General features: G+C 37.4%; 1 protein-coding gene across 3 annotated transcripts in view; it reads right to left on the reverse strand.

Moving 5' to 3' along the window:
• Positions 1–26463, reverse strand: part of LOC148951757 (GPI-anchor transamidase component PIGT-like) — a 63815-nt gene that overhangs the window by 23462 nt on the left and 13890 nt on the right. For all 3 annotated transcript variants that reach the window (XM_089089320.1, XM_089089319.1, XM_089089318.1), the window contains exons 5-7: positions 17596–17682; positions 12324–12515; positions 9043–9241 (exon numbers count right to left, since the gene is read on the reverse strand). In XM_089089320.1, the coding sequence (XP_088945446.1) occupies positions 9043–9241; positions 12324–12515; positions 17596–17682 (478 nt within the window). The remainder of the gene's footprint in view (positions 1–9042; positions 9242–12323; positions 12516–17595; positions 17683–26463) is intronic.

Genomic DNA, 26463 nt, shown 5'->3' on the forward strand with positions numbered 1-26463 from the left:
ATGATGAGTGTGGGGGGGGGGGGGCTATTTGCCCTCCAATTACTTTCGACTATTAAAAAGGGCACTAGTCCTTTGAATTTCCAATCTAATGAGCCTTTTTTGAAGTTTCTACGACAACGCCTTCTATAAAAACCTTGCCCCCAGGGCATTACTTAAAATCCTTGCCCTGAGGGCTCTGGGGGAGTGTCCTCCTCAAAAACATACTTTCTACCGAGAAATCAACTACGCTGAACAAAATGGCTATCTCAAATTTCTGATTGGATGTGTTTGGGGAAATGATGGGCATGGTGGGGGGGGGGGCTCGTTGCCCTTCAATCACTTTCGACTATTAAAAAGGGCACTAGCCATTTGAATTTCCAATCGAATGAGCCTTTTTTTAATTTTCTACGACAACGCCTTCTATGAAAACATTATATGTCCCCAGCGCATAACTTAAAACCCTTGCCCTGAGGGTTGTGGGGGAGTGTCCTCCCCATAAACATATTTTCTACGAGGAAATCAACTACGCTGAACAAAATGGCTATCTCAAAATTTTGATTGGATGTGTTTGGAGAAATGATGGGTGTGGGAGGGGGTAGTTGCCCTCCAATCACTTTTAACAATTAAAACGATTACTAGCCCTTTCTACTTACAACCCAAAGAGCCTTGTCTGAAGTTTCTACGACAACGCTTTCTATAAAAACCGAATATGCCCCCAGGGCATAACTTAAAACCCTTGCCCTGAGGGTTGTGTCCTCCTCAAAAACATATTTTCTATCTGGAAATCAACTACGCTGAACAAAATGGCTATCTCAAAATTTTGATTGAATGTGTTTAGGGGAATGATGGGCGTGAGGGGGGGGGGGGCTAGTTGCCCTCCAATCACTTTCGACTATTGAAAAGGGCACTAGAACTCTCAATTTCCAATCGAATGAGCCCCTTTTGAAGTTTCTACAACGACCCCTTCCATATGAAGTGCCCTGCTCTAAAGGAAAAAATAATAAATAGTACATTGTGCCGACATGGTTCTTATATGCCCTCAGGGCATAACTTAAAACCCTTGCCCCGAGGGTTGTGGGGGAGTGTCCTCCTCAAAAACCTATTTTCTATCTGGAAATCAACTACGCTGAACAAAATGGCTATCTCAAAATTTTGATTTGATGTGTTTGGGGGAATGATGGGCGTGGGAAGGGCTAGTTGCCCTCCAATCACTATCGACTATTAAAAAGGGCACTAGCCATTTGAATTTCCAATCGAATGAGCCTTTTTTGAAGTTTCTACGACAACGCCTTCTATAAAAACCTTATATGCCCTCAGGGCATAACTTAAAACACTTGCCCTGAGGGCTGTGGGGGATTATCCTCCTCAAAAACATATTTTCTCTCTGGAAATCAACTACGCTGAACAAAATGGCTATCTCACAAAATTTTGATTGGATGTGTTTGGGGAAATGATGGGCGTGGGGGGATAGTTTCCCTCCAATCACTTTCGACAATTAAAAAGGGCACTAGCCCTTCGAATTTCCAATCGAATGAGCCTTTTTTGAAGTTTCTACGACAACTCCTTCGATACGAATTGCCCGAGTATGGAGGAAAAAAAAAACACACATTGCGTGCCCACATCGTTCTTTACTTAGGCAGCGATAGCGCGCTGCCTATGATTCATAACGATGAACTTTTCAATCATGGTTTTAAGATGTGAACAGTTCGATGTGCGACAGGCAAATAATAGCATGTCACGATGTTCCAATTTGTCCTGTTATTTCCTGAAGTTTTTCTAAAATTTTTCTGATTTGCCGAATTCTCCTCAACACACTCCTCAATAATTCTCTGACTAAGATGACACTGGCTCAGACATTAAGACCATATGTGTCTCCTGAAGTACCCAGGCTATCAAGAAGGAGCTACCAATCATCCCTCGGGTTTGCTGCTGCAATAATATCTTTACATTCTTATTGAACGGAGGTGTACAGGATGTGTAGATCCTTCTGGTAGATCCGGCGCAATGCTTTTCTTGATATTCCCCGGGTACAACTTCCTGGTGGTTGCCAATGTAAAGGTCGCCTATGCCAATGCCGATATTCGTGCATACGGAGGATGTATGCCAAACATCTCCACCACCGAATTCGGTTGATACCCGTTACAAGAAGTTGTCACTTCATTTCTCGGAGGAAGTGGTTTGTCATCTGTGACCAAAAGATATTCAAAGTTTTGCGGTGGCATGAGTTTTCAAAAGCACCTGTCTAAGAACTATGGTTCACAATGTCTACTCCAAAATTCAAAAATTTTATTTTAGCTACAGTGTCTGTGCATCACCCCAACCCTAACCTAATTACTTTGCAAATAAAATAACATTAAAAAAAAACTTTGCCTTTTCCTACCAATTGATAATCAATCTGAAAATAATCTTCTTCTTCTAGAACTTGAACAGTCTTCATTCCTCTGATTTGCCTTTTATTATGCAAAACAAACAACTTTTTTTAAAGCTCTTTTTCCCATAGCTATTTCACGATTTTTAATATCCTCAACCAAAGGATTTTAGGACAAAAGATTCTGATAGAATAAAATCGCCAAGTGCTGAAAACCATGTTGTGACCAAGATGGGCCCAGGATTGCACAAAGCCTCCATTCATGGAGGTCCCAGAGACTTCTTGCTGTCCGGTTCTAAGCGGGCTTAAGCACTTCGGTGTAGACTTGAGAGGATAGGTGATCCCCGTCCTGCACTGGTATCCGAGATCATTGCTTTTCCTGAGGCCAAAATAATTTCAATGATTTAAAGAACATGAAAATTGGAACTTGCAATGTTACGACATTAAAAAATGACCATCGTATCGACATTTTGACAGACGAATTCAGACGATTCGAACTGGACTTATTAGGAGTTTCAGAAACTCGTATCCCAGGGATAGGAAGCACGAAATTAGGTGATATAGAATTTGTTTACTCAGGCAGGAAGGATGGGGTACATAGACAGGTGGTAGGGCTCATGATGAATACGGAAGCTGCTAAGTCTGTTTTAGGGTGGAAAGGTATTAATAATAGAATACTAATTACTCATTTTATGACTAAAAACTTCAGGGTATCAACTAAAGTATTGTATACCCCTGTAGAACCAACTGATGGAGACACTAGTGACTCAGAGAAGTTTTACTTACAGGATCAAATGAACCGGATTCAGGGAAGAAATATGATGTTTTTACTGGGGGATTTTATTTCCCCGGTTGATAAAAACAGGGATATATAGTATTCTAACCTCGGTAAATTTGGTGTTTGAATAGAAAACCGTGATAGATACAGACTTCTGCAATTTTGTAGGTACAACATTCTGGTTATAACCAACACGGTGTTTGGTCATAAAATGGCTCATAAGTTAACATAGTATTCACGTGATGGTAAGACAGCAAATCTTATTGATTATATTATAGTAAACCGAAGACTGGCAGGATCAATACAAGATGCTAGGGTTTATAGGAGTGCTGTTATCTATGTTAAAAGTAAAGATCACCATCTAGTAGTGTCAAGGGTTAATTTAAAGCTGAAATTTCCGAAGGGTAACTACCTCCCCAAAGGTTATGATGTTGGTAGACTCCATGATGAGAATTTGAGAGAAAATTTCCAGGAACAGTTAAATACTAAACTTCAGAGTTTAAGATTTGAAAATGTGGAAGATGGTTGGAATAATTTTTGAAAAATAATTTGTGAAGTTGCTGAAGGTGTCTTAGGAAAGAAAGCTAGGACTGCAGCTAAGAATATTAGTGAAAAAGCTTTATGGTTAATAGAAAGGAGAAAGAACTTCTACAAGAATTATCTGAGTGATGGATCATATGAAAATAAAAGGAATGTAAAGAAAGTGGAGAAAGCATTAAAATATGAACTATGGAGGTGTGAAGTGGAGGCCATGGATAAAATTGCCGAGGATCTACAAGATGCAGCTAGACGGCATAATGGTAAAATATTGTACTGGCATGTTAATAAATTGAGAGGGAGTAGTCAATCCGGATTTGGCCCAGTTAAAGATAGGAATGGGGCCACAATTAATAATAAGGAAAGAGTTAAGAAGAGATGGGCAGAACATTTTGAGAGTTTGTTAAACCAAGATAGAGTTGCAGGAAAAGATATAGAGGAAAATGAAAAAGTTTGTGATACCTTGGATGTGAAGGAAGATTTTTTTTTTTGTGAGTAATAATTAGCGACAGTACTAAAAGGATTAAAAAATAATACGGTTCCAGGTGCTGATAGGGCTGTAAATGAATTTCTTAAATATGGTGGCTCAGAGGTTAGAAATAAGTTACTGAAGATTCTGAATATGATTTTTGAAAAAGGGGAAGTACCTAAAGATTTTAGGAAAACCTTAATTAAGCCACTTTATAAGAAAGGTGATAAAAGTGGGCAGCTTCACTTACCTTGGTAGTTTTATTAGTAAAGATGGTGGAGCAGTGAAGATGTTAAAAGTAGAATAGCCAAGGCTCAGGGTGTTTTTTCACAGTTAAAAAAAAGTTTGGAAGAATAAAAAGATAAGTCTGCAAACCAAGATTAAAATATTAGAAGCTACAGAGATGACAGTGGTCAAATATGGCTCTGAAGATTGAGTGCTCCAAAAAGCGGATGAAGATTTGCTAGATGTTTTCCAGAGAAATTGCTTAAGGATTGTTCTAGGTACCCGGCTGATTGACCGCATTTCAAACAATAGGCTGTACGAAAAATGTGGTTCTATCCCGCTCTCTAGGGCTATAATGAAAGAAAGGTTGAGGTGGCTGGGGAACGTTGTGCGGATGAAGGATGACAGATTGCCGAAGATTGTTCTTTTCGGCCAACCGTCTAGGGCTAAACGGAAAGCAGGTCGTCCTCGTCTGGGTTGGGAGGACGTCATACAGAAAGATTTAAGGGAAATGGGAACTTCGTAGGAGGGTGTAAAAAGGAAGGCTTTGATTAGATTGGGGTGGAGGAGTGTGAGTGGCTGTATTGGCCTCAGGCGGCTTGGTGCTGCAGTTTACTTAAGGTTTGTTCCCCTATACAAGTTTCAACTATTTCGTAAGATGACAATTTTACTATGAACTCAGTAGCTGAAAATCAGTTAGACCCAATTACTGAATTACATTTTAAAAATTTGCATTGCATTTTTTTTTTTTTTTAATAAAAGCATTCCAAAACAGGAAAAATTCCCTATTTTAAAGCAAATTTATATCATTCTAAAAAAAAAATGCTAATTAATATTATACTTCTGGCTTTATATGAGACTAATGAATATAAACGTCAACAACAAGAAGAACAATAGGGAAATCTTTTCACAACACAGTGGAATTTTGTATTTGAATGAATAATTCAAATAATTCAACCTTATGTCGAAGGGCCGCCCTCAGCAAAACATAAATATATAAAAGAAAATAGACTTACAGTACCAGTCTCTTTACTTCAGTGTTGTTCCACCAGGACTCAAGTCCTAAAGTTGAACTTTGCTGAAGTAAGAATGCTTGGACAGGTTTAAAAATTTTCATTTTAGTTTTAATCGTTGCATTTTATTGTAAGTCTCTTTTCTTTTATATATTTAATTTTTTGGTGAGGACGGCCCTTGTACATAGGGTCAGAATATTCATTCAAATACAAAATTCCACTTTCTTGCGAAAAGATTTTCCCATTGTTCTACTTGTTGTTGATGTTTATCATGGAAAGGTAGTGTGGTCTTCGTCCCTATTTACTAATGAATATAAAGTATGAAACTAATGGTTACAATTATATAAATATCTTGTTCTTCTTGTACAAGTTACTGCTGTACGCTAATTCCAAATTTGCAAGTTCCACTGGGAGCACAAGAATAAAAAAAATAAGTGACCCACAAGAAACTGTATTAGGCAGTCTTGTTAGGAATAGCAGTAGCAGTCTGCACAAAGTAAGCCTAGGTCCGCTAGTGAAAATCTTGGCAGTTTAAATATAGAAAATCTTAAGTATATGAAAGTATAGAAAATATAGGCTTCTTGAAATTCAGTTGGTATCCCTACCAGGGACAGAATTCTGCTTCATTTACTCTGACGGAAACACATAGAAAGTCACATGGAACGACAAGAATGTACATGGAAAGCATATGGAAATACTAGTATTATCCAGTTTTTGGCTGAAAGTTGCTCAACGCTAGATGGCGTTGGTTATATTTGTTGTCGACAATAGCACCAGTTTCCCTTCTTAAAATACTATTTGGGCTATATGTTTTTAGAAAAACTACATTCATTCAAATCTGATACTGTAATCTAAAATACGAACTCAAATAATTTTTAAATTAATATCATTCAATCAGGACTACTCTCTAAACAGCCCCTGAATCATTAATAGTCGACAGAAAAGCTGCAAAACGAATTAGACTATAGTCGGAATCTTCATTGTTACTTATTTTATTGACAATTAGATTCTATTAATATCTTATCTTTTTTATTTAACTTAAATTATTTAATCTTTCAGTAAATTATCAATAATCATTTTCTTGAGAAGTGAGCAACTGCAAATTCCTTCTTTATAAGGACAAACCAAATGCTAATGCACAGGAATCGGAGCGACGTGATCGGGCGACGTGAAATCCGGTAACCGGAGAGGCTTTTAATTTCTGTTCTTTTTAAGTTGTTTTGAAGTACTCCTTACTTTCAGTTGAAAGACTTGTTTTTTTTTATTTAATTTCTGATCTTTTATTAAATAATGCTGGGAAATACGGTGCCCCCTTAATAGCAATTCCCCCGATGGAAAGATCCTTCCAAGTAACCCCCATCGGGCGACGTGAAATCCGGTAACCGGAGAGGCTTTTAATTTCTGTTCTTTTTAAGTTGTTTTGAAGTGCTCCTTACTTTCAGTTGAAAGACTTGTTTTTTTATTTAATTTCTGATCTTTTTTTAAATAATGCTGGAAAATACGGTGCCCCCTTAATAGCAATGTCCTTTCCCCGATGGAAAGATCCTTCCAAGTAACCCCCATCGGGCGACGTGAAATCCGGTAACCGGAGAGGCTTTTAATTTCTGTTCTTTTTAAGTTGTTTTGAAGTGCTCCTTACTTTCAGTTGAAAGACTTGTTTTTTTATTTAATTTCTGATCTTTTTTTAAATAATGCTGGTAAATACGGTGCCCCCTTAATAGCAATATCCTTTCCCCGATGGAAAGATCCTTCCAAGTAACCCCCCTCGGGCGACGTGAAATCCGGTAACCGGAGAGGCTTTAAATTTCTGTTCTTTTTAAGTTGTTTTGAAGTGCTCCTTACTTTCAGTTGAAAGACTTGTTTTTTTATTTAATTTCTGATCTTTTTTTAAATAATGCTGGGAAATAAGGTGCCCCCTTAATAGCAATGTCCTTTCCCCAATGGAAAGATCCTACCAAGTAACCCCCTTCGGGCGACGTGAAATCCGGTAACCGGAGAGGCTTTAAATTTCTGTTCTTTTTAAGTTGTTTTGAAGTGCTCCTTACTTTCAGTTGAAAGACTTGTTTTTTTATTTAATTTCTGATCTTTTTTTAAATAATGCTGGGAAATACGGTGCCACCTTAATAGCTATATCCTTTCCCCCATGGAAAGATCCTACCAAGTAACCCCCATCGGGCGACGTGAAATCCGGTAACCGGAGAGGCTTTTAATTTCTGTTCTTTTTAAGTTGTTTTGAAGTACTCCTTACTTTCAGTTGAAAGACTTGTTTTTTTATATTTAATTTCTGATCTTTTTTTAAATAATGCTGGAAAATACGGTGCCCCCTTAATAGCAATGTCCTGTCCCCGATGGAAAGATCCTTCCAAGAAACCCCCTTCGGGCGACGTGAAATCCGGTAACCGGAGAGGCTTTTAATTTCTCTTCTTTTTAAGTTGTTTTGAAGTGCTTCTTACTTTCAGTTGAAAGACTTGTTTTTTTATTTAATTTCTGATCTTTTTTTAAATAATGCTGGGAAATACGGTGCCCCCTTAATAGCAATGTCCTTTCCCCGATGGAAAGATCCTTCCAAGAAACCCCCATCGGGCGACGTGAAATCCGGTAACCGGAGAGGCTGAATAACGGTTCTTCACTTTTAAAAAACAAAAGAGCAAAACCTCTTCCATCTTTGGTGCACGATTATTCTAATACGAGTCATTCTAGGTTCACACACATGATCACACAAAATCAATGTTCGCTTAATATTGCAATTCAGTTGCCGACTTCTGAAATTTTGCAGGTTAGTATAAAAATTCATTAAGTTGAAAAAAATTTAGATTTATTTAGGCAACTAGGCAATTTTTTAAGCATCTTTTCTATGCAACAGCAACAACCTCGTAAAGTATTGCTTAGATTTTTTCTTAACAACAGCAACTGTCATAGAAAGAAAATCTTGCGTGAACATGACGGCAATTAAAATTGCTCATTAATGCATTAACCAATTTTTCATATTACAGCACATTTTTTGTACGAGACTAGAGTAAGTACTAAATCTTAAAAAACCAATGACACTGAAAATGAAATTTGAGCTTTGAATTAGTTAAATGGAAACTTACACAATCACTTATTTCTTGAAAAAATTATAAAACAAAAAACCGGAATCCGATAGTTCAATGAAGAGTGCCTCTATGTGCAGTTATGCAGTTTTTTGCAGTAGCGGATGCCAAATTAAAAAAAAGAAACGCAAGTGAAACATCAGAAAAAAAGCTAAAACGCTAAAGGCTAAAGAGCTAAAGAGGCTAAAAACGCAGGCCGCCAAAGAGCTTAAGAAGATAGAACTTTCCTTTGAAGTTGTTTTTGGGAATCAACAGATTGCTAATGTTTAAATTTTTATCGACAAAAAGCGTTGACAAGTTAAACTAATTAAATTACTTATTTATTTTCACGATTCGACATGGCAACACTGACGAAAGTGTGGTAATGCCCTAAAAACGTCGCAATTTTGAAATAACAAAAAGAGAAATCTTCGAATGTCGTGATTCTTAGGCATGGACATACGTAAGATAGGTCTAATGGCACAAAATGATTTTATCTTAATGTCATTGGTACTTTAGTGGTTCAGATTCTTTATAAAAAGATGATTTCAAAACTTCTCACATAACAGGAGTTATTACACCATGCTCAATGCCATACTCACCAGCTACAAATCGAGTCGCATACAATGGAGGGGGTGGAATGACACCGTAAACAATAGGCTTTTCATATATAGCTCTGATATTCAAACGTCCGTCGTCAGTAGATTGTTGAACATCGTAGACAGCAAAATATGACTTTAACCCGTTTCTAGTACTGGTCAAAACTTGAGTCTCTGGTAGCAATTGGAATTGTCTTCCCGTCTGAAAATATATAAATCAACGGTAAATCAAGACACATCGGTCAAATAGTTTCTTGGTCAGTGAAAAAGGTATGGTGTTCCCATCATAGTGAGGGAACATTTGAAATTAAAATTGGGTACACTGTAGAGGCATGTATATATTACCGTGAATGTTCGAGATTCGTGATTTTCGAAATTCACCAGTGAATGTCCGAAAAACTTTTTTTTCCTTGGATTTAGTCAGCGTTGCCAGTCAACTTTTTCAATTTAATGCAGGGTTTGATGATGACAGGTTAGGTTGGGTTAGCTTAGGTTTTTAACCCATTTCTAATATTTATAACCAAATTTAACCTAACCTAAACTAACATAATCTAACTTAACTTTAAAATTTACCATCATAGCTTGCATAAGACTGAAAAAGTTCACTCGCAAAGCTAAATGAATCCAAGCAGAGAAAAAGGAATTTCGGACATTCACCGGTGAATGTCGACATTAAACGGATTTCGGATATACACGGTAACATATATATTACACCACATGCATGACTTCTAACGCACTTAGATTGTTTACAGCTCCTCACTCCTCGCCACTTGTTTCTGTTCGTTTTATATATTTTTAGAAGAGAACTGTTCGTTTTAAAAGAGAACTGATGACCGGTTAGCTGTACCTTTTTTTCTAACTGAAAAACCGTTAAACAGATGTTTTTTTTTCTTTTTTTTTAGGTAGAGCAACTATATTTTTTATAGTTAATTTATTTTAAATAGACTTAATATTTATTTTAAATTAATTATATAGTTATTTTAAACAGAGGCAACTGTTTTTCAAGTACGTCTCAACTTACTATAAATGATTGCTTGAAGAACTGGATTCGTCTTCACAAATCTAAGTAATTTAATTGATATTTTGCTTAACTATTTATCGCTAGAAGTGGCAATGCTGCAGACTTATTTCGCCCTAAGCTTTTCTAAACTTTATGAGAACCATCACCTTGTACTTCATTTACTAACTATTTCACGTTTTATGTCAGCCGTGAGTAACACCAGAAAATGTCCCAGGTGAGGGACACCCCGTTTTCCTCTATCATTTTCAACACGATGTTTACAAAATTTGAAAATTCAAACCCAATAAACAAGAAACTGAACATTTCATATCAACGAATGCTACGAATGCTACTAAAGAAATTTACCATGATGGGGGGGGGGGGAATTCAAGAACTACCAAGAGCTTTGCTTTTTTTAACATTTAAATGAAAATATTTCTCAATATACTATTTTCATATTTATTTAATGTCTTCTTACATCCCAGGAAGGGAGGGGGGAGGGCATTGTCTCTCTGAAATTAAGATATCAGGTTAATGTTGAAAGGCTCATTTGAGTATATTTGTACATGAGATACATGTGATGATATATTAATAGATGCTCTACCACAAGAAGGAGCAGGTTCTTGTAGAGAACTTCTACTTGTGGATTTTGGTGATGTTTCACTACTTTTACGTTTCAAGTTTTTCGTCTTTTCGTCCAACATTTGTTGGATTCCATTCATATCTGGGAAGTGCAATGGCATTCCGGGAGACAGGCCAAATGGATTAAGAGTTCCCATGCCCAAAGAACTATACAATAAAGCCGGATTACTCATTAGTAACGAGTTTAAGTCGGCAACTGGTGGTGTACCTCGACAGTGCCCTCGCTAGAGGAGCCTTTCTTTCATCTTTTTCTCCAGCCTCCGTGCTTCCACGTCATTGCTTATTTCTGGAAAAACAGACAATCTAAGCACAAACTTCATAGATGTAAATGAGAAAGCAAAATGAAAGAACTGAAGGCTATATCACGTGAGTTATAATAAAATTTGAAAATTTAGGCAATTTTTATCCCTTAGCAAGCATCGATCATAGATCCAGCGACTAATTTACTGATAAAATAAATTAGCCTGAGTTATGGATTATGAGCAACCGTTTGATTCTGTTGATAGAAGAGCTTTAGTAAAGGTTTTATCCTTGTATGGTATACCAGACAAATACATTAAAGTGATTAGTGCTATGTACGAGAATAACACTACTGCGGTTAAGGTAGGAAATGAGGATAGCAGCTGTTTTTGTATTAAATCAGGAGTTAAGCAGGGTTGTTTTCTATCCCCCTTTATATGGATTATTTTGATGGACCTTGTCTTAAGGAGCACAGGAAAGGCAATGGGAGACCACGGAATCAAATGGGGAAGAAAATGTCTCCTGGCCTTAGATTATACTGATGATTTAATCATCCTAAAAGGAAGGATGAGCAAAATGAATGAAGTTTTAGAGGTTTTGCGAGTTCAGGGTGCTAGAATAGGTTTGAAAATTAATGTTAAGAAGACTGCCACTAAGGGTAGGAATAAGTGAAGACGAAAAGGTGACGTTGGGTAATGAAAAGATTGACCATGTGGGCAGCTTCACTTACCTTGGCAGTATTATTAGTAAAGATGGTGGGAGCAGTGAAGATGTTAAAAGTAGAATACCAAGCTCAGGATGTTTTTTCACAGTTAAAAAAAGTTTGGAAGAGTAGAAAGATAAGTGCAAACCAAGATTAGAATATTAGAAGCTACAGTGATGACAGTGGTCAAACATGGCTCTGAAGCATGGGTGCTCTGAAAAACGGTTGAAGGTTTGCTAGATATTTTCCACATAAATTGCCTACGGATTGTTCTGGGTGCCTGGCTGACTGACCGTGTTTCAAACAATAGGCTGTGCGAAAAATGTGGTTCAATACCGCTTTCTAGGGCGACAATGAAAGAAAGGTTAAGGTGGCTAGGGCACATTGTGCGGATGAAGGATGACAGATTGCCGAAGATTGTTCTTTTCGGCCAACCGTCTAGGGCTAAGCGGGAAGCAGGTCGTCCCCGTCAGGGGTGTTAGGACGTCATATAGAAAGATTTAAAGGAAATGGGAACTTCGTGGGCGGGCGTAAAAAGGGAGGCTTTGAATAGATTGGGGTGGAGGAGGAGCGTGCGTAGCTGTGTTGGCCTCAGGCGACTTGGTGCTGCGGTGAGTTGTTAGTAGCAGTAATAGTAGTAGAAGTAATACGAAGAGAAGAAACAGATGATGAATAGATTAAAGGAAGAAAAGAACTCACCTGATTCTGTGTTACATCAATATAAACCTTACTAATTTGAGTCAAGGGACAATGAGAATAGAGACCGCTACCAAATGTTGATATCAGTGACCAGTCCTGTTTTCCGAGGGATGCAACGTTCATTACGGGTGGCTCAGTGACCAACGTTAGGGACAAAACCAACTCCCATTTCTTACCCATGCATTCGGCCGTCTATAAAGGATATTTGTAATTATTACAATTTTTTATTGTTTCTTTCCTTAATTAATTTAAAGAGTATAATATAAAGAGGAATTGTTGCAAAAGCAGACAAGGGCTATAATGATGTTGATATTGTATTTTATAAAAGTACATTTTGGGGTAATACATAACCCAAAAAGACTAGAGTATAATTTTTATCGTCCTTTTTGTGGATTTCATAAGAAAAACATTGTTTGGAGAGTCCAAAATAAGGGAAATAGGGGCTTCGGAAGCATGCTCCTTGTTTTGTAATGTAACGACTAAACGACTTATACAAATCCTGTCAACTTACATAAATCATTACTAATTCTGAAAGGTTTGTTATAATAGCCAAAACATATTTTCGCCTTGTTTTTATTCTATGTCACATCTACTAGTAGAAAATTATTGCGGCACCACGGCACTTGAGAAAAAATACAGCTGAATACATTTCCTTTTCACTCCGATCGATCCACTATTTACCCATTCTCCTGAGCTTCCTAGTTCCTTTAAATTTTTTTACGAAGGGCATGTCGTTCATGAACCACCTTCTTTTAGCCCCAGTTGGATTGCAAGTTGGATTGCAAAGTACGGTTTCTGGCAAACAATCATCCTCCATTAATAAAAAGCAACCCTACCATCTTAACCTGAATTTCCTTATAGAATTGAAAAAGCATTAAAAACTTTTTATAATGTCAACCAGATTGACTGAAAAACACAATATCAACACTATTATAGCTCTTGTCTGTATTTGCAATAATTCCTCTTAATAGTTCCAACACGAAACCAATTTTCACATAAACTCCAAGTCTTTACTAGCCTTTCACCTTTTTGCAAACTTTTTATATGGAGTTGACTTACCCACCATGCGTGGCTAAGATTTCAAAAAAATTGAATTCAAGGAAAATTACCCTCTGCTGAAAACTCCCGATCCACGAATAATTCTCCTCCTAGGAAAATCCCCCCTGCGTCGTATTTTCAAACTTAAAGGAATTTGAAAAACTCTCCCTAAGGACAATTCTCCCTCTGGAAAATTCTACCCTATGCGGGTCCCCCCCCCCTAATTTCCCCGTAGAAAATTTTACCCACTTGTAAAATAACGATAGCATTCTTAAATTTGAAAAGTATTAAGCTGAATACCCAATTAATGAAAGTGATGAATAACAAATTCAGACAAATTAATGGAAAAGAAACTTTATAATTTCGGAAGTTTGTTAAATGATAAAATGTCCAAAAATGTGAATAATATGACCCAAAGGGACTGTCAATTATTTTTGTTGAGGGTCTCTAATTTCAGTCTAATTTCATGATGTGTAGCACTGTAGCACGTGCTCGGGGTTGCTAAAATAGTACTAAAATACCACGAAAGTGCTATTTTGGCACTGTTACAGTCAGTTTTTTCTTTTTACTATAGCACCGAAAATTAGTGTGTAGCACGCAAATTGTAGCACTTTAAGAACTGACCGTAGCGGCAATCCTGGAAATAATATACACAATAGTAAGCGAATACGACCTAACACAAATCTTGACAGTATAGAGCCTCTGACATGTGGCTCAGCATAGAGCCTCCGCTTCCAAAGGCTGAGGAAGATTTGAGAAATGTGTCTCAGAGGAATTGCCCAAGGACAGCATTAGGTACTCTAGACAGATCGTATATCAAACAGTAAGCAGTACGAAAAAATGTGGTTCGATCCCGCTTTTTGGGCTATAGTAAAATAACGATTAACTTGGCCAGGCCACATTTTACGGATGAAGGATAAACAGTGTGCTTTTTAGCCATCCCACTTTCTCTTAGCCACAAATTCGATCCCACTTTCTGGGTTATAACGAAAGAACGTTTAAGATGGCCAGGACACATTTTAAGGATGAAGGATAAAAAATGTACTTTTTAGCCATCTCACTTTTTCTTAGCGACAAGTTCGATCCCATGTTCTGGGCTATAACGAAAGAACGTTTAAGATAACCAGACCACATTTTAAAGATGAAGGATAAAAAAAAATGTGCTTTTTAGCCATCCCATTTTCTCTTAGCCACAAGTTCGATCCCATGTTCTGGGCTATAACGAAAGAACGTTAAAGATAACCAGACCATATTTTAAAGATGAAGGAAAAAATGTGCTTTTTAGCCATAAGTTCGATCGCACTTTCTGGGCTATAACGGAAGAACGTTTAAGATGGCCAGGTCACATTTTAAGGATGAAGGATAAAAAATGCGTTTTTAGCCATTCCACTTTCTCTTAGCCACAAGTTCGATCCCACTACCTGGGCTATAGCGAAAGAACGTTTAAGATGGCCAGGCCACATTTTAAGGATGAAGGATAAAGAATGTGCTTTTTAGCCATCCCACTTTTTCTTAGCCACAAGTTCGATCCCATGTTCTGGGCTATAACGAAAGAACGTTTAAGATAACCAGACCATATTTTAAAGATGAAGGATAAAAAATGTTCTTTTTAACCATCCCACTTTCTCTTAGCCATAAGTTCGATCCCACTTTCTGGGCTATAGCGGAAGAACGTTTAAGATGGCCAGGTAAGATTTTAAGGATGAAGGATAAAAAATGCGTTTTTTAGCCATTCTACTTTCTCTTAGCCACAAGTTCGATCCCACTACCTGGGCTATAGCGAAAGAACATTTAAGATGGCCAGGCCACATTTTAAGGATGAAGGATAAAGAATGTGCTTTTTAGCCATCCCACTTTTTCTTAGCCACAAGTTCGATCCCACTTTCTAGGCTATAACGAAAGAACGTCTAAGATCATCAGGCCAAATTTTAAGGATGAAGGATACAAAAATGTGCTTTTTAGCCATCCCACTTTCTCTTAGCCACAACTTTGATCTCACTATCTGGGCTATAACAAAAGAACGTTTAAGATGGCCAGGCCAAATTTTAAGCATAAAGGATAAAAAATGCGCTTTTTAGCCATCCGACTTTCTCTTAGCCACAAGTTCGATCCCACTTTCTCGGCTATAACGAAAGAACGTTTAAGATTGCCAGGCCACATTTTAAGGATGAAGGATAAAAAAATCTGCTTTTCATCAATTCCACTTTCTCTTAGCCACAAGTTCGATCCCACTTTATGGGCTATAGCTAAAGAACGTTTAAGATGACCAGGCCATATTTTAGGGATGAAGGATAAAAAAGACGCTTTTTAGCCATCCCACTTTCTCTTAGCTACAAGTTCGATCTCACTTTCTGGGCCATAACGAAAGAACGTTTAAGATAACCAGACCACATTTTAAGAATGAAGGATAAATAAAATGTGCTTTTTAGACATCCCACTTTCTCTTAGCCATAAGTTCAATCCCAGTTTCTGGGCTATAACGAAAGAACGTTTAAGGTGGCCAGGCAACATTTTAAGGATGACGGAAAAAAATTTTGCTTTTTAGCCGTCCATCTGAAGCCAAACGAAAAGCACGTCGTCCATGAAAGGGGGGAAGGTCATAAGAAAGGCTTTAAAGCAAATTGGAACTTGAGGGGGTAAAGGGTGAAGCTTTAAGTAAACTGGGATAGATAGGATTTATAATAGAATCTTAATCACTTTAAATAAAAACAACCATTTGTTTAACAAAACTTCGTTCAGCAAAAATCAGCTAATTTAACATCAACTTTAAATAATCCTTAGTTAACAATATGCCTAGGAATTTAAATATAAAACTGAAAAATAAAATACCACTACAATCTACTAAAATACCACAATACCACCATACCACATACCACTAAAATACACAATACCACAATACCACTAAAATACCACAATCCCAAGGTAAATACCCCATTTTTTCTTATCCACAGCAAATCTTCTAGCTTGTATTCAAAAAATTTTACAGTTTTATCCAAGGTGTTTCTTGGATTTAAGTTTACGTATTGCGCATGTCCATGATCACTAGAAAACTATTTCTAACATGCTAAAAACTATTTCTTATCATTCTTCTGCAGATCTTAAACTACTCAACATTAAGAGGTGCGGAGGTGCCGACCATGCAAACCTGTATGGCAGATAAGATTTCATTTTCAGTAAAGACAAAAAGAGCTTCAGCATATCTGCAATCATTATTCACTCTATATGAGTTGAGCACTATTAGCAGATTAGTGCCTTATTTGATCACCATTACCAGAAACCACAAAATAATGGCACAAAAAATTTACACTTTACGAAAAGTCTGCTCAGAAATTTCATTATCCTTCCATTATTAAATTAAATTAAAAATATACTGGGTAAATTTTTAATCATGGGAGTGAAAAATAAACAAGAAAATGGCTGAATATCGTGGCTTCAAGTCAGACAACTTATGTCAAAGAAAAAACAACTGGACCAAACAGCTAAAACACACGAACAAATAACATAAAAAAATGAAAAATGCAAAATACAATTATGAAAAAAGAGGAAAAATATGAAAAAAAACTATTTATTAATTAGTCTAAAATTATTTTAATTAGTCTAATATTAATTAAACTAATTAATATTAGTCTTTATTTGTTATTATTTATTTGTTATTATTATGTTATTGTTATTAATATCAGTATTTACAATATTAGTCTTTATAAATAATTAGACTAACTTATTAAAATAAAATATTAATTAGTCTAAAGTTAATTTTAAAAAAAATATTATTATTCCCGTTTGCAAAAGTTATAAACAAACTCCTTACAATATCAAAACTCAGTATATGATTCCAATCAAATAATAAAGAATTTGCGAAACAATAACAAGAGTTTTTAGACAGTCCCATTTCAGAAGACTCGTTCTTTTGGACCTGTACGTTATATGCTTCAATTAGATTGGAACTGTGTACAATGTTAAAATTATTTAAATAAGTTTAATAATTAGTTTTTAAGTTTAGATTTATAAACTTTAATTTTAAACTAGATTCAAATCTCAAATATCGTTATTCGGAGCAGTGGCGATGCATAAAATACCAATCGAGTTCTACTTTTCGATTTTGCCACATTCGACTTTTTTTGCCACATTCGATTTTCCGACTGCACTTTTAAGTTAATGAAATCAAATTAGTTACATTCAAGCAATTTTAAATGAGTTTTCGAATTAATAAACAAAATGGGGCAGACCTACTTACCGAACAAACTGGCCTCCAATCAACAGCCAAGCTGTGGTAGTTCGAGTTGAAAATTTTCTTGGGGTCCAACAATGAAGCAAGACCTCTCTAAGAAATAAAAATAGTCCATTTTTGTAAATATAAAATAGCTTCAGACATAGTACAGTTAAGCTAAATATTCAAATCAAACTAAAATTAAATGTAATTATAGTAGTAGACATGATATATGAAATAATTAATAATAATGACAAAAGATGTCCAGGCAAATACTATCCAACGACTCGGCCAAACAAAGATAATAGCCACAAAAATACTACTACTATTATTACTAATGAATCACTGCATCACCAAGCCGCCAACAAACCAAAATAGCTGCACATGCCCTACTCCCTCCCAATCTGTACATAGCTTCACCCATTCTAAAAGAAGTTTTGGTACTTACAAGTTGTAACAACCACACCCAAGTGAAGTTAATCCCAATGAAATATACCAAAATGTGAAGAAAATATAATACTCTAGTAACAAAATTATGGAAACTACAACAGGGAATTATGGAAAGCAGGCCACCCAGAAAACAATATATTAAATACCTGACCTAATCTAACCACCTCTATATATTAAACATTTAATTAAAATATACCTGCACAGATACTATTTATCTCGCTTAGGCTAAGCTGACTATCTCAAAGCGGACCCAGAAAACGGCTTCGTTACAGATCAAGAACAAAGTGTGGTCGCTATAACACGCAAGTACCGAAGTTTCGATATCTTTTAAAAATTTGAAAGATTTTTAACCATATTAACCACCCGCAATTTATTTAACAACAATATAATTAACAACGTCAGACGGTTTTCAACAAATGCGGAATCACGAACAAAAGTTAGATAATACAGATGCCAAACTAGTCTTTGCTGTAATGTTAAAAAGCTATTGAGTGTTAAGCAAGCTTTGAAGCTATTATTGATGATGGTGATGTACATTTAAAAACGGCGGTGATTTGTTTACCGAACGGTTAATTTACTCAAATGATCACTTCATGTTTATTAAACAATATTTATCTAAAGATCATAGATTTAAAACTAATAAGGAAACAGAAATACATTTATGATTATTTAATAAGTTATCCTAATCTAATTAAGTAACTAATCTAATTCTCCCCAATTTTTTCTGAAAAGATTAAGTATGCTTAAGCTGTAAGCAAGCTTAAATAAGCTTGCTTTTAAGAAGCAACAATCTTTGAAAACCTTTTTAGAAGAAACTGAAGACAGCACAAGCACTCAAAATGTCACGACAGAAAGGACAACAGTAGCTTAGCAGCTATTGGTGCTACATTATTGTATTCAGGGAGGGGAAGGATAAGGCAACGGGTTTAATTGGCCTGAGCCTCAGCACAGATGGTTTATTATATTAATAATAAACCATCTTCTATACTCAAAACCCAGATTGACTGCGGTAATAGTTTATATATTAAATCTACTCGTTATTTAATTAGATTAGTTGTTATCTAAATATCAGATATTTATTAACCTAACCTATTGAAACGATTTTGTTGATTTAATTTCATGCATGGGAGTCAAACTCATCTATTGAAATGACTATCCTAAAATACAATTTATTTATTTATCTCCCTCGAAATTGAGGACCAACACATAATGCTGCAACACATAAATGAAATTGCAAAAATACACCAACAAATGAAACACAGCAACGATTTACAATAAGTTAATAAATATAACTGAATAAAATACGTAAAAAAAATATAAGAGATTAATTAAATTCTAGAAAAAAACGGAAAAGTAATGTATAGAGAGAGAATTTCAAATATTAATAATCAAATTAAAAGATTCAAATTAATTTTGAAGTATACATCACATTCAAATGGCAAGAATTGCAATAAAGAAAAAACAGCAAAATCTTTCGAAAGATACAGACACAATATTTGCACCCTCAATATGCAACTAGATTTAACACTATAGAGACTCCATTGACTTTTATATTTGGCTAAAAACAGTCATTTATAAGTAAAAAAAAAAGAAGAATATCAACCTTTTCAACCCTAAAAACACGTTTTTGAGCTTTCTAAGGATTCCAAGACTCCTGGAGACGTTTATTTTTATCAGGTCAATATGATGCTTGAAGGAAAGATTTTCGTCAAGCAAGATGCCTAGGAATCGAACGTAACGATCCTTAGGTCTACTTAGAGAACCTCTTGATACGTGTATTTCATTTAAGTCATGGCAAGCCTTTGAGATTCTGGAAAAATAGGAAAACATGACTTTCCGACGTTTAAGGCAAGATGATTTACATCAAACCACTGGATAACTCTTTCAAAAAGAACTATCATCTTTGAAGAAAGATCAGAGTCAGTTCTACCAGCTGTGCTAAGAGTACTGTCATCAGCAAAAGCAATAAGTGCATCCGGTAATGACGAACTCCTGTCACAATTAGTGACGAATGCTGGTTGACAAAGACGACAGCAAATGGTAGGTTTTAAATTTCAAACCGCATTAATAAATAAGTCATTGACGTAGATAAAAAAGAGTATCGGTCCAATGACAGATCCTTGTGGAACGCCAAATTCTATTCAAGAAGGGTTAGAAAAGTGCGGATCAACCGAGGCGACTCGACCAGATAAATATGATAGAAACCAAGAATAAGCATTCCCTCTTATATCAATATGGGACAGTTTCCAAAGAAGAATCTTGTGTGTTAATGAGTCAAATGCTTTTCGTACATCGAGAAAAGGAGCAGCAGGTATCAGACCAGAGTCAAAAGCTGAATGTAAATGATTCAAGGGAGTTGCACATGCATGCTCATTTGAGTGCTTCGCCCTAAAACCAAACTTAAAGTCATGAAAAAATTGTTTAGAATTAAGAAAATCAAGAAGTCAAGAAAGCATAGCTTTTTCAAAAATTTGACTAAATACTGATAAAAAGATATGGGATGATAATTTGCAGGGTCATTCCTTGATCCACCTTTAAAAAGAATAATAACACGAGCACGCTTTAAAGCACTTGGGAAGCCACCCTTTTCAGAAGAAAGATCAACAAGTGTCGTGAGGGCAGAACAATGACAGGCAGAATGAACTTGACAACCTTAGTCGTAGTACGGTCTGGGCCAGAAGATAAAGAACCCCTCAAATCGTTGACAATTCTGGCTATTTCAGCTTCAGAGACAGGTTTCAACGCCATTGATTTAGGACAAGGCGGTCCAAGATAAGACCTAAAATCAGGCAGAAAAGAAGACGGATTTACAGAAGAGGCTGTAGTTTTGCCAATATTAGCAAAATAGGAAGTAAACGCATCTTGAACTTTTAGCTCACCCTTTACATTATCGCCGTCAATCACAACATTTGATCAGACTGAAGGAGGCAAAGAAGATGGCCTGATAACAGAATTGACTACTTGCCATATCTTCCTAATGTCTTAACCGGACACAGAGAATTTTCTGTAATAAAATAATGATTTAGCCTTTCGGCAAAGCGAATTGAAAACTCTTCTATAAGCTTTGAAAAGTTGAAGTTGAGAATCACGCAAAGGTGGCTTAGAGGATCTGTAAGCCTTCCAAAGTTTGTTTTTCTTCCTCCAACTTTTAAGGAATCCAAAGGTCATTCAAGGATAAAAAAGGCTGTTCTTTTCGAGGCCGGATTCGACTGGGGTACATCACATGTATCCAAGGTAACTTCTTCCAAAGAATGATAAAACGAATTAAACAAAGAATCTATATCAGATTCAATTTCAAATATACTCCACGAACGGCCCGCCAACCGTGACCTAAGAAGATGCAAACCCTGATCATTAAATTTTAAAGAGGAAAAACCAGCTCCCTGGCTCCTCCTAGGCAACGAATCGGAAAAATCATACACGAAAAAAAAACAGGAAAATGGTGTGAGATATCACTCATCAATACAAAATTTTGCACCAAGGTCAACGAGGAAAAATTATTATCAAGCAAAGAAGCAGTAGTGTTAGTTATGCGAGTTGGAATGCATGCAGAAGGTAGTGTTCCACAAGCCAGCATTGTTGAAAGAAAATCCAAAGACGAGGATGACCTCCGGTCATACAAATGAAGGTTGAAGTCACCCATAATGATAAGTTCACATGAATGATTAGGATTGTTTCCAAAACCTCATCAAGAATCTGAAGGAAAGAGGGAACAGACCCACTAGGAGACCCGTATATATTACCAACAATCAAAGTTTTAGCATGGGTTTTAATCTCAATAAATTTGGATTCAAAAATTTATTCTTCATTTCTTGACAGGTCACGTATAACAGAGTACGGAAGATATTCGGAAACATAAACAGCAAGGCCACCTTTAGCCATCCTACTTCGATTCAAATATTCCATCTCGTACCCAGGGAAATGCAATAGAGATTCATTTTTCGAATCAAGGAAAGTCTCACAAATACCAATATAATCAGGGTGGCCACAACGAACTATTTTATTCAACTAATCAAACGAAGACCAAAGACACTGAACATTAAGCTGAAGCACAGAGGAACTACCATCTCGCTCGGATACTCGATCTAAATCCGATACATTCTTACTACTAACTGAAAAATGGGGATTTGATGGTGATTTATAAGACTGATCTACTGAATTATTTATCATAATTCAGAGCTCCCTCGTCTCTGAGGCCACATCCAAAACTTTATAATAAAGCAAGGACTCTTATTCAGGAAACTAACCGATCTTCACTTAAACCCTTGCTTGATGTGAAATCTCTCTATTTTCTTTCTTGTTCTTCTTTCATTTTTTTTTTTTTTTACAGTTGCATGTACATCTTCCTGCTGCCCTATGCAATAATATATGTTTTGTTTCTGATCAATCGACTTATCATCTCCGCCCTTCCAACAATTTGCAGATACTTCATGCTCCATCAATGAGGTTTAACTTCAACCTTCTGACAGCTTGCAACAGGATCTGGAATACGTTCCCAGTGTCTGCAAGAAGCTGCCACTCGTTTGGTATGTTCAAAAATTATGTTAGAGAATTTGTAGCTAGTAATTAAGTTTTTTCCGGTTTCGCTTGGAGTTGATGTCACTGAATTGAGTTGGATATTTGATTGAGTTCGTGAAATCCTGCGCTACCTCCTGCCTAGCTAGTCATTTTCGGGGTTATTAAGGTGGGTGACTGGATTTTTTTGGATTTTGTTTATATTTTTTGTGTGTTGGTATTTTTTTCTCCCCTGTTCTTTCCCGGCCATGGAGCCTTATGGGGGAGATTGGGTTGAAGTAGTTTTTTGTTTATGATTTTTATTGTTAAATAAAGAACTCGGAACTCAGAAGCTTGAGGCTATAAATCCAAAAGAAACAGTCTAATGTTCTGCCATCCAAGCCAGCTATGCTTGATTTTTGATTTTACACTTTTGCTACTTACTTACGGCGGGAACCAGACGAAGAACTGTTCTGCCCGGAACCATTGGACTTTGGAATTACGTCCAACGACCACTTCAATCTGTCAGTCGCAGCTTCCCAGCGACCTTCAGCCAGTCTCTGTCCCATCACCTACCATTCTTACGGAAGCCTCCCCATGGTTCAAGATCCTCTTTGAATTTTTGCCAAATATTTTTCATCTGTCCTACCCGATGTCGTCTCCAGTATGGTACTGGCTCGCAGATTAAGACGTTTCAATATATCTTAACTTTGGGTCCGTGCAGGGTGTGGTCGAGAAGTTTAATGTGACGCCTTTTGACTGTAGAGGATAGCTCTTCAGTCTGGCCACAGCGGCTTCTTACTTCGCTATTAGAAATTCTAGACCATCTGCTAGTTCAGAGTATATAGCGAAGACAGTGGTGATCAAACGCGTCCAGAGATCTAACTTGTGCAGTCTTTAGGGGCCATGTCTCGCAGACATATAGCAGCACAATTCGCATGGACACTATTTAGATTCTGACTTGGGTCTTTGTCGAGACTCACGTCTGGCCCATAGCACCTTTTTCAGACTAGTAAAGACTCCCAAGCCCTTAATATCCGGGCAGAAATGTCTCTACCAGCTCCGACATCTGGCGTTAAAATGGACCCAAGGTCCTTGAATTCGTCAACGTTTCCAATAGATTTGTCGTCCACGAAGACAGTCTAGTTCACCATCGAAAACTCCCCTGTGGTTGGACTGTAAGCTTTGGAAGTAGGTTTTTCCGGGCTGAAACCTATAATTAAATTCTTAGTATCTGTCAAAAGTCCATTTCCTAGATAAAGCCCATTTCCTTGATAACTTTATTAATTCTGAATATTTGTTATATTCCTAGAAGTTGAAAGGCTAAAAGGAAAGTATTGTCAAATGTCCTGATGTGTATCTGCAGGTTGTGCAAAATATAAGTTACCAATTTAGATTACTTGAGTCAGTTCGAATTCTGTATCTGTCCCCGCCATATGTACATTCACTGTATTATATGTATAAATAAACATTTTATACTCTAAACATAAACTATGTGATGATTAGAGACTCTAGACATCCTCCACCAGTCGAACTCAGACAATAGACCAAGGCTACCATAAGACTCCAAAGAGAAGAAGTCACACGTTACGAAGTAGTACACAATTTTACAGAGAAGTAGACCATTCACAGAGAGGTGAAGCCAAACCTTTACAGGACAGAGCATAATTCATTATCCAGTCTTTTACGTAGTTGAATAATGTGGGCGATAGAGGGTAACCCTGCTTGACAGCAGACTCAACTGTAAACTTGATAGTATTGTTACCCGAGATGCGGACACATGTATCAGTATCCATGTATCCACTACGGAGTATGTCGATGAGATTTTGTGGCGCTCGATCTTCAGCCATGTTCCTCCATAGTTCTTCTCTGACAAGGGAATCAAAAGCAGCAGTGAAATCAATGAAACCGATGAGTAATGGTAGGTGATACCTGTTGTACTGTTGCTGGATGACCCGGATCGTGAGTGTCTCCTCCGGACAGCCCCTCAATGGTCTGAAGCCCACCTGTTCAGGACGGATTAGCTTGTCACGCACGTCTTTAAATCTATTCAAGAGAATAACGCAGAAGATTTTCATTGCATAGTCAATTAAGGAAATGTCCCTATAATTTCCCCCGAACAGTCTTGTCCTCTTTTTTGTAGACTGGAACGAGGACTGGATACTTTCCAGTCTTTTGGGAAAATCTTTGTCGCTCAGACCTGTACAAACAGGTTGGTAAGGCGGCATAAAAGGGTTGGCAAGGCCTTGTACATTTCAGATAGAATTCCATCCTCTCCTGTGGTCTTGTTACTCTTCATTCACTTAAGCGCTTTTAATACTTCTGCGATACTCGGGTGGTCCGGATTTATATTGTAAGGTTCCCTAGCAGTACCTGAGAAAGGAGGCAGATCACATGAGGCTTTGAAGGGGTTCAGTAGCTCAGAAAAGTGTTCTCGCCAGCGTTCCAATTGTCCTTTCCTCGGATAGGATGATTCCCCACACTTGTCTTTCAGAGTATCAGCTGTTGAAGGGGTCTTTCTCGTTGCTTCTTTTAGCAATTCAAATATTTTCTTGCTATTACGATGTTTAGACGCATGCTCGAGTTCATTTGCAATACTTGACCAGTACTGTTCTCGGTCCTGTTTCACTGATAGTTTAGCTGCTTTTCGGACTGCTTTTAAGGGTTCTTTTGCACCACCTACGAGAGAACGCTTCATTTTAACTAGCTCTAAGGTGCGGTCAAAAATCCAGATTCGTTTCTTCCGGTTGGTGCTGCCAAGGATTTCTTGTATACTCAGGTATCTAAGCAGGAGCTTCTCAATCGCCTGCTCACTAGAATGTGATCAATCTGAGCTTTGTTCTGCCGTCGTTCGAGCGTTATGTAACGAGATACAGTTTCTTGTGTTCAAAGAGAGCGTTAGTAGCACATAGATTTTGATCCTGGCTAGCTGAAAAAGCCTTTCTCTATTAATGCATCTTTCACCAACGGTACAGCGCTCAATTACTGTGGCTGCATCAGGGTCTGCTCAGCCAAGTCGAGCGTTCCAATTTCTGGCAAAGAAGAGAATGTCTAGCCTCGATGTCCTGTCGATATTCCTTTGGAGTTCGTAGTAGAAGGCATCCTTTATTGCATCTCTGCTGTCCCTTGTTGGGGCATAAACGACGATGATGGTTATGTGGCTTATGCGGCCTCTGAGTCTAATTGTCGCGATACGAGATGATACTGACTCCAAGGCCAGCACAAAGTTTGCAGTAGGAGCATCTACAAAGAATCTGACTCCCTGTAGGCCCGAGCCATCAGTTGGGCCCAAGTTGTAAAACTGGAATGAAGAAGTATTCTTGATGATGAGCCTTTTGGACAGAACGTCATTCATTCGTGTTTCAAATGCACAGCAAATATTGGCTTTATAGTTCAGGAGCTCCCGTGCAAGGAGTAGCTGCGCAGATTCCAGCTTGCACCTTTGAACATTCCATGCGCCAATATTCAGCGGCTTAATTGGTCGGGCGGCTTGCATGCTTGTCGAACCAGGCACCCCCACGACCTGGCCCGCGTCGGCTACCGCGAATGCCGTAATAGTGTTATTCTGTAATTGTTCTTCAATATCCATTAATGTTTCACGGGATTTTTCTTGGCCAATGGTTCCCCGGACCCTTGGCACCCCGACAGGGTCGCGGAAACCATTTGCCGAGGTCGTTGTCCATAAAAATTGGATCCTACGCCCGGCCGCAGTTGTCCTCCTATAGAGGATAACTCGAAATCAGATGCCAATCGGAGTATCGCACTTGGTGATTCTATTGTTGAGATCGTGGGTGATATTGTGCATCTGGGTCAGGGACGTACGCCGGGGGGGGGGCGCCTCCGGGCCCGGGCCCCCCCCCCGAAATCTCACGATTTTTTTCATTTTCCCATAATTTTCTGATTTTTCTCACACAATAATGGGTTTGAAGGATTTGCCCCCCCCCCGAAACA

Source organism: Artemia sp. Qi Xiang Cuo, chromosome 5 (genome assembly GCF_049724085.1).
Source record: "Artemia sp. Qi Xiang Cuo chromosome 5, ASM4972408v1, whole genome shotgun sequence".
Classification (NCBI taxonomy): domain Eukaryota; kingdom Metazoa; phylum Arthropoda; class Branchiopoda; order Anostraca; family Artemiidae; genus Artemia; species Artemia sp. Qi Xiang Cuo.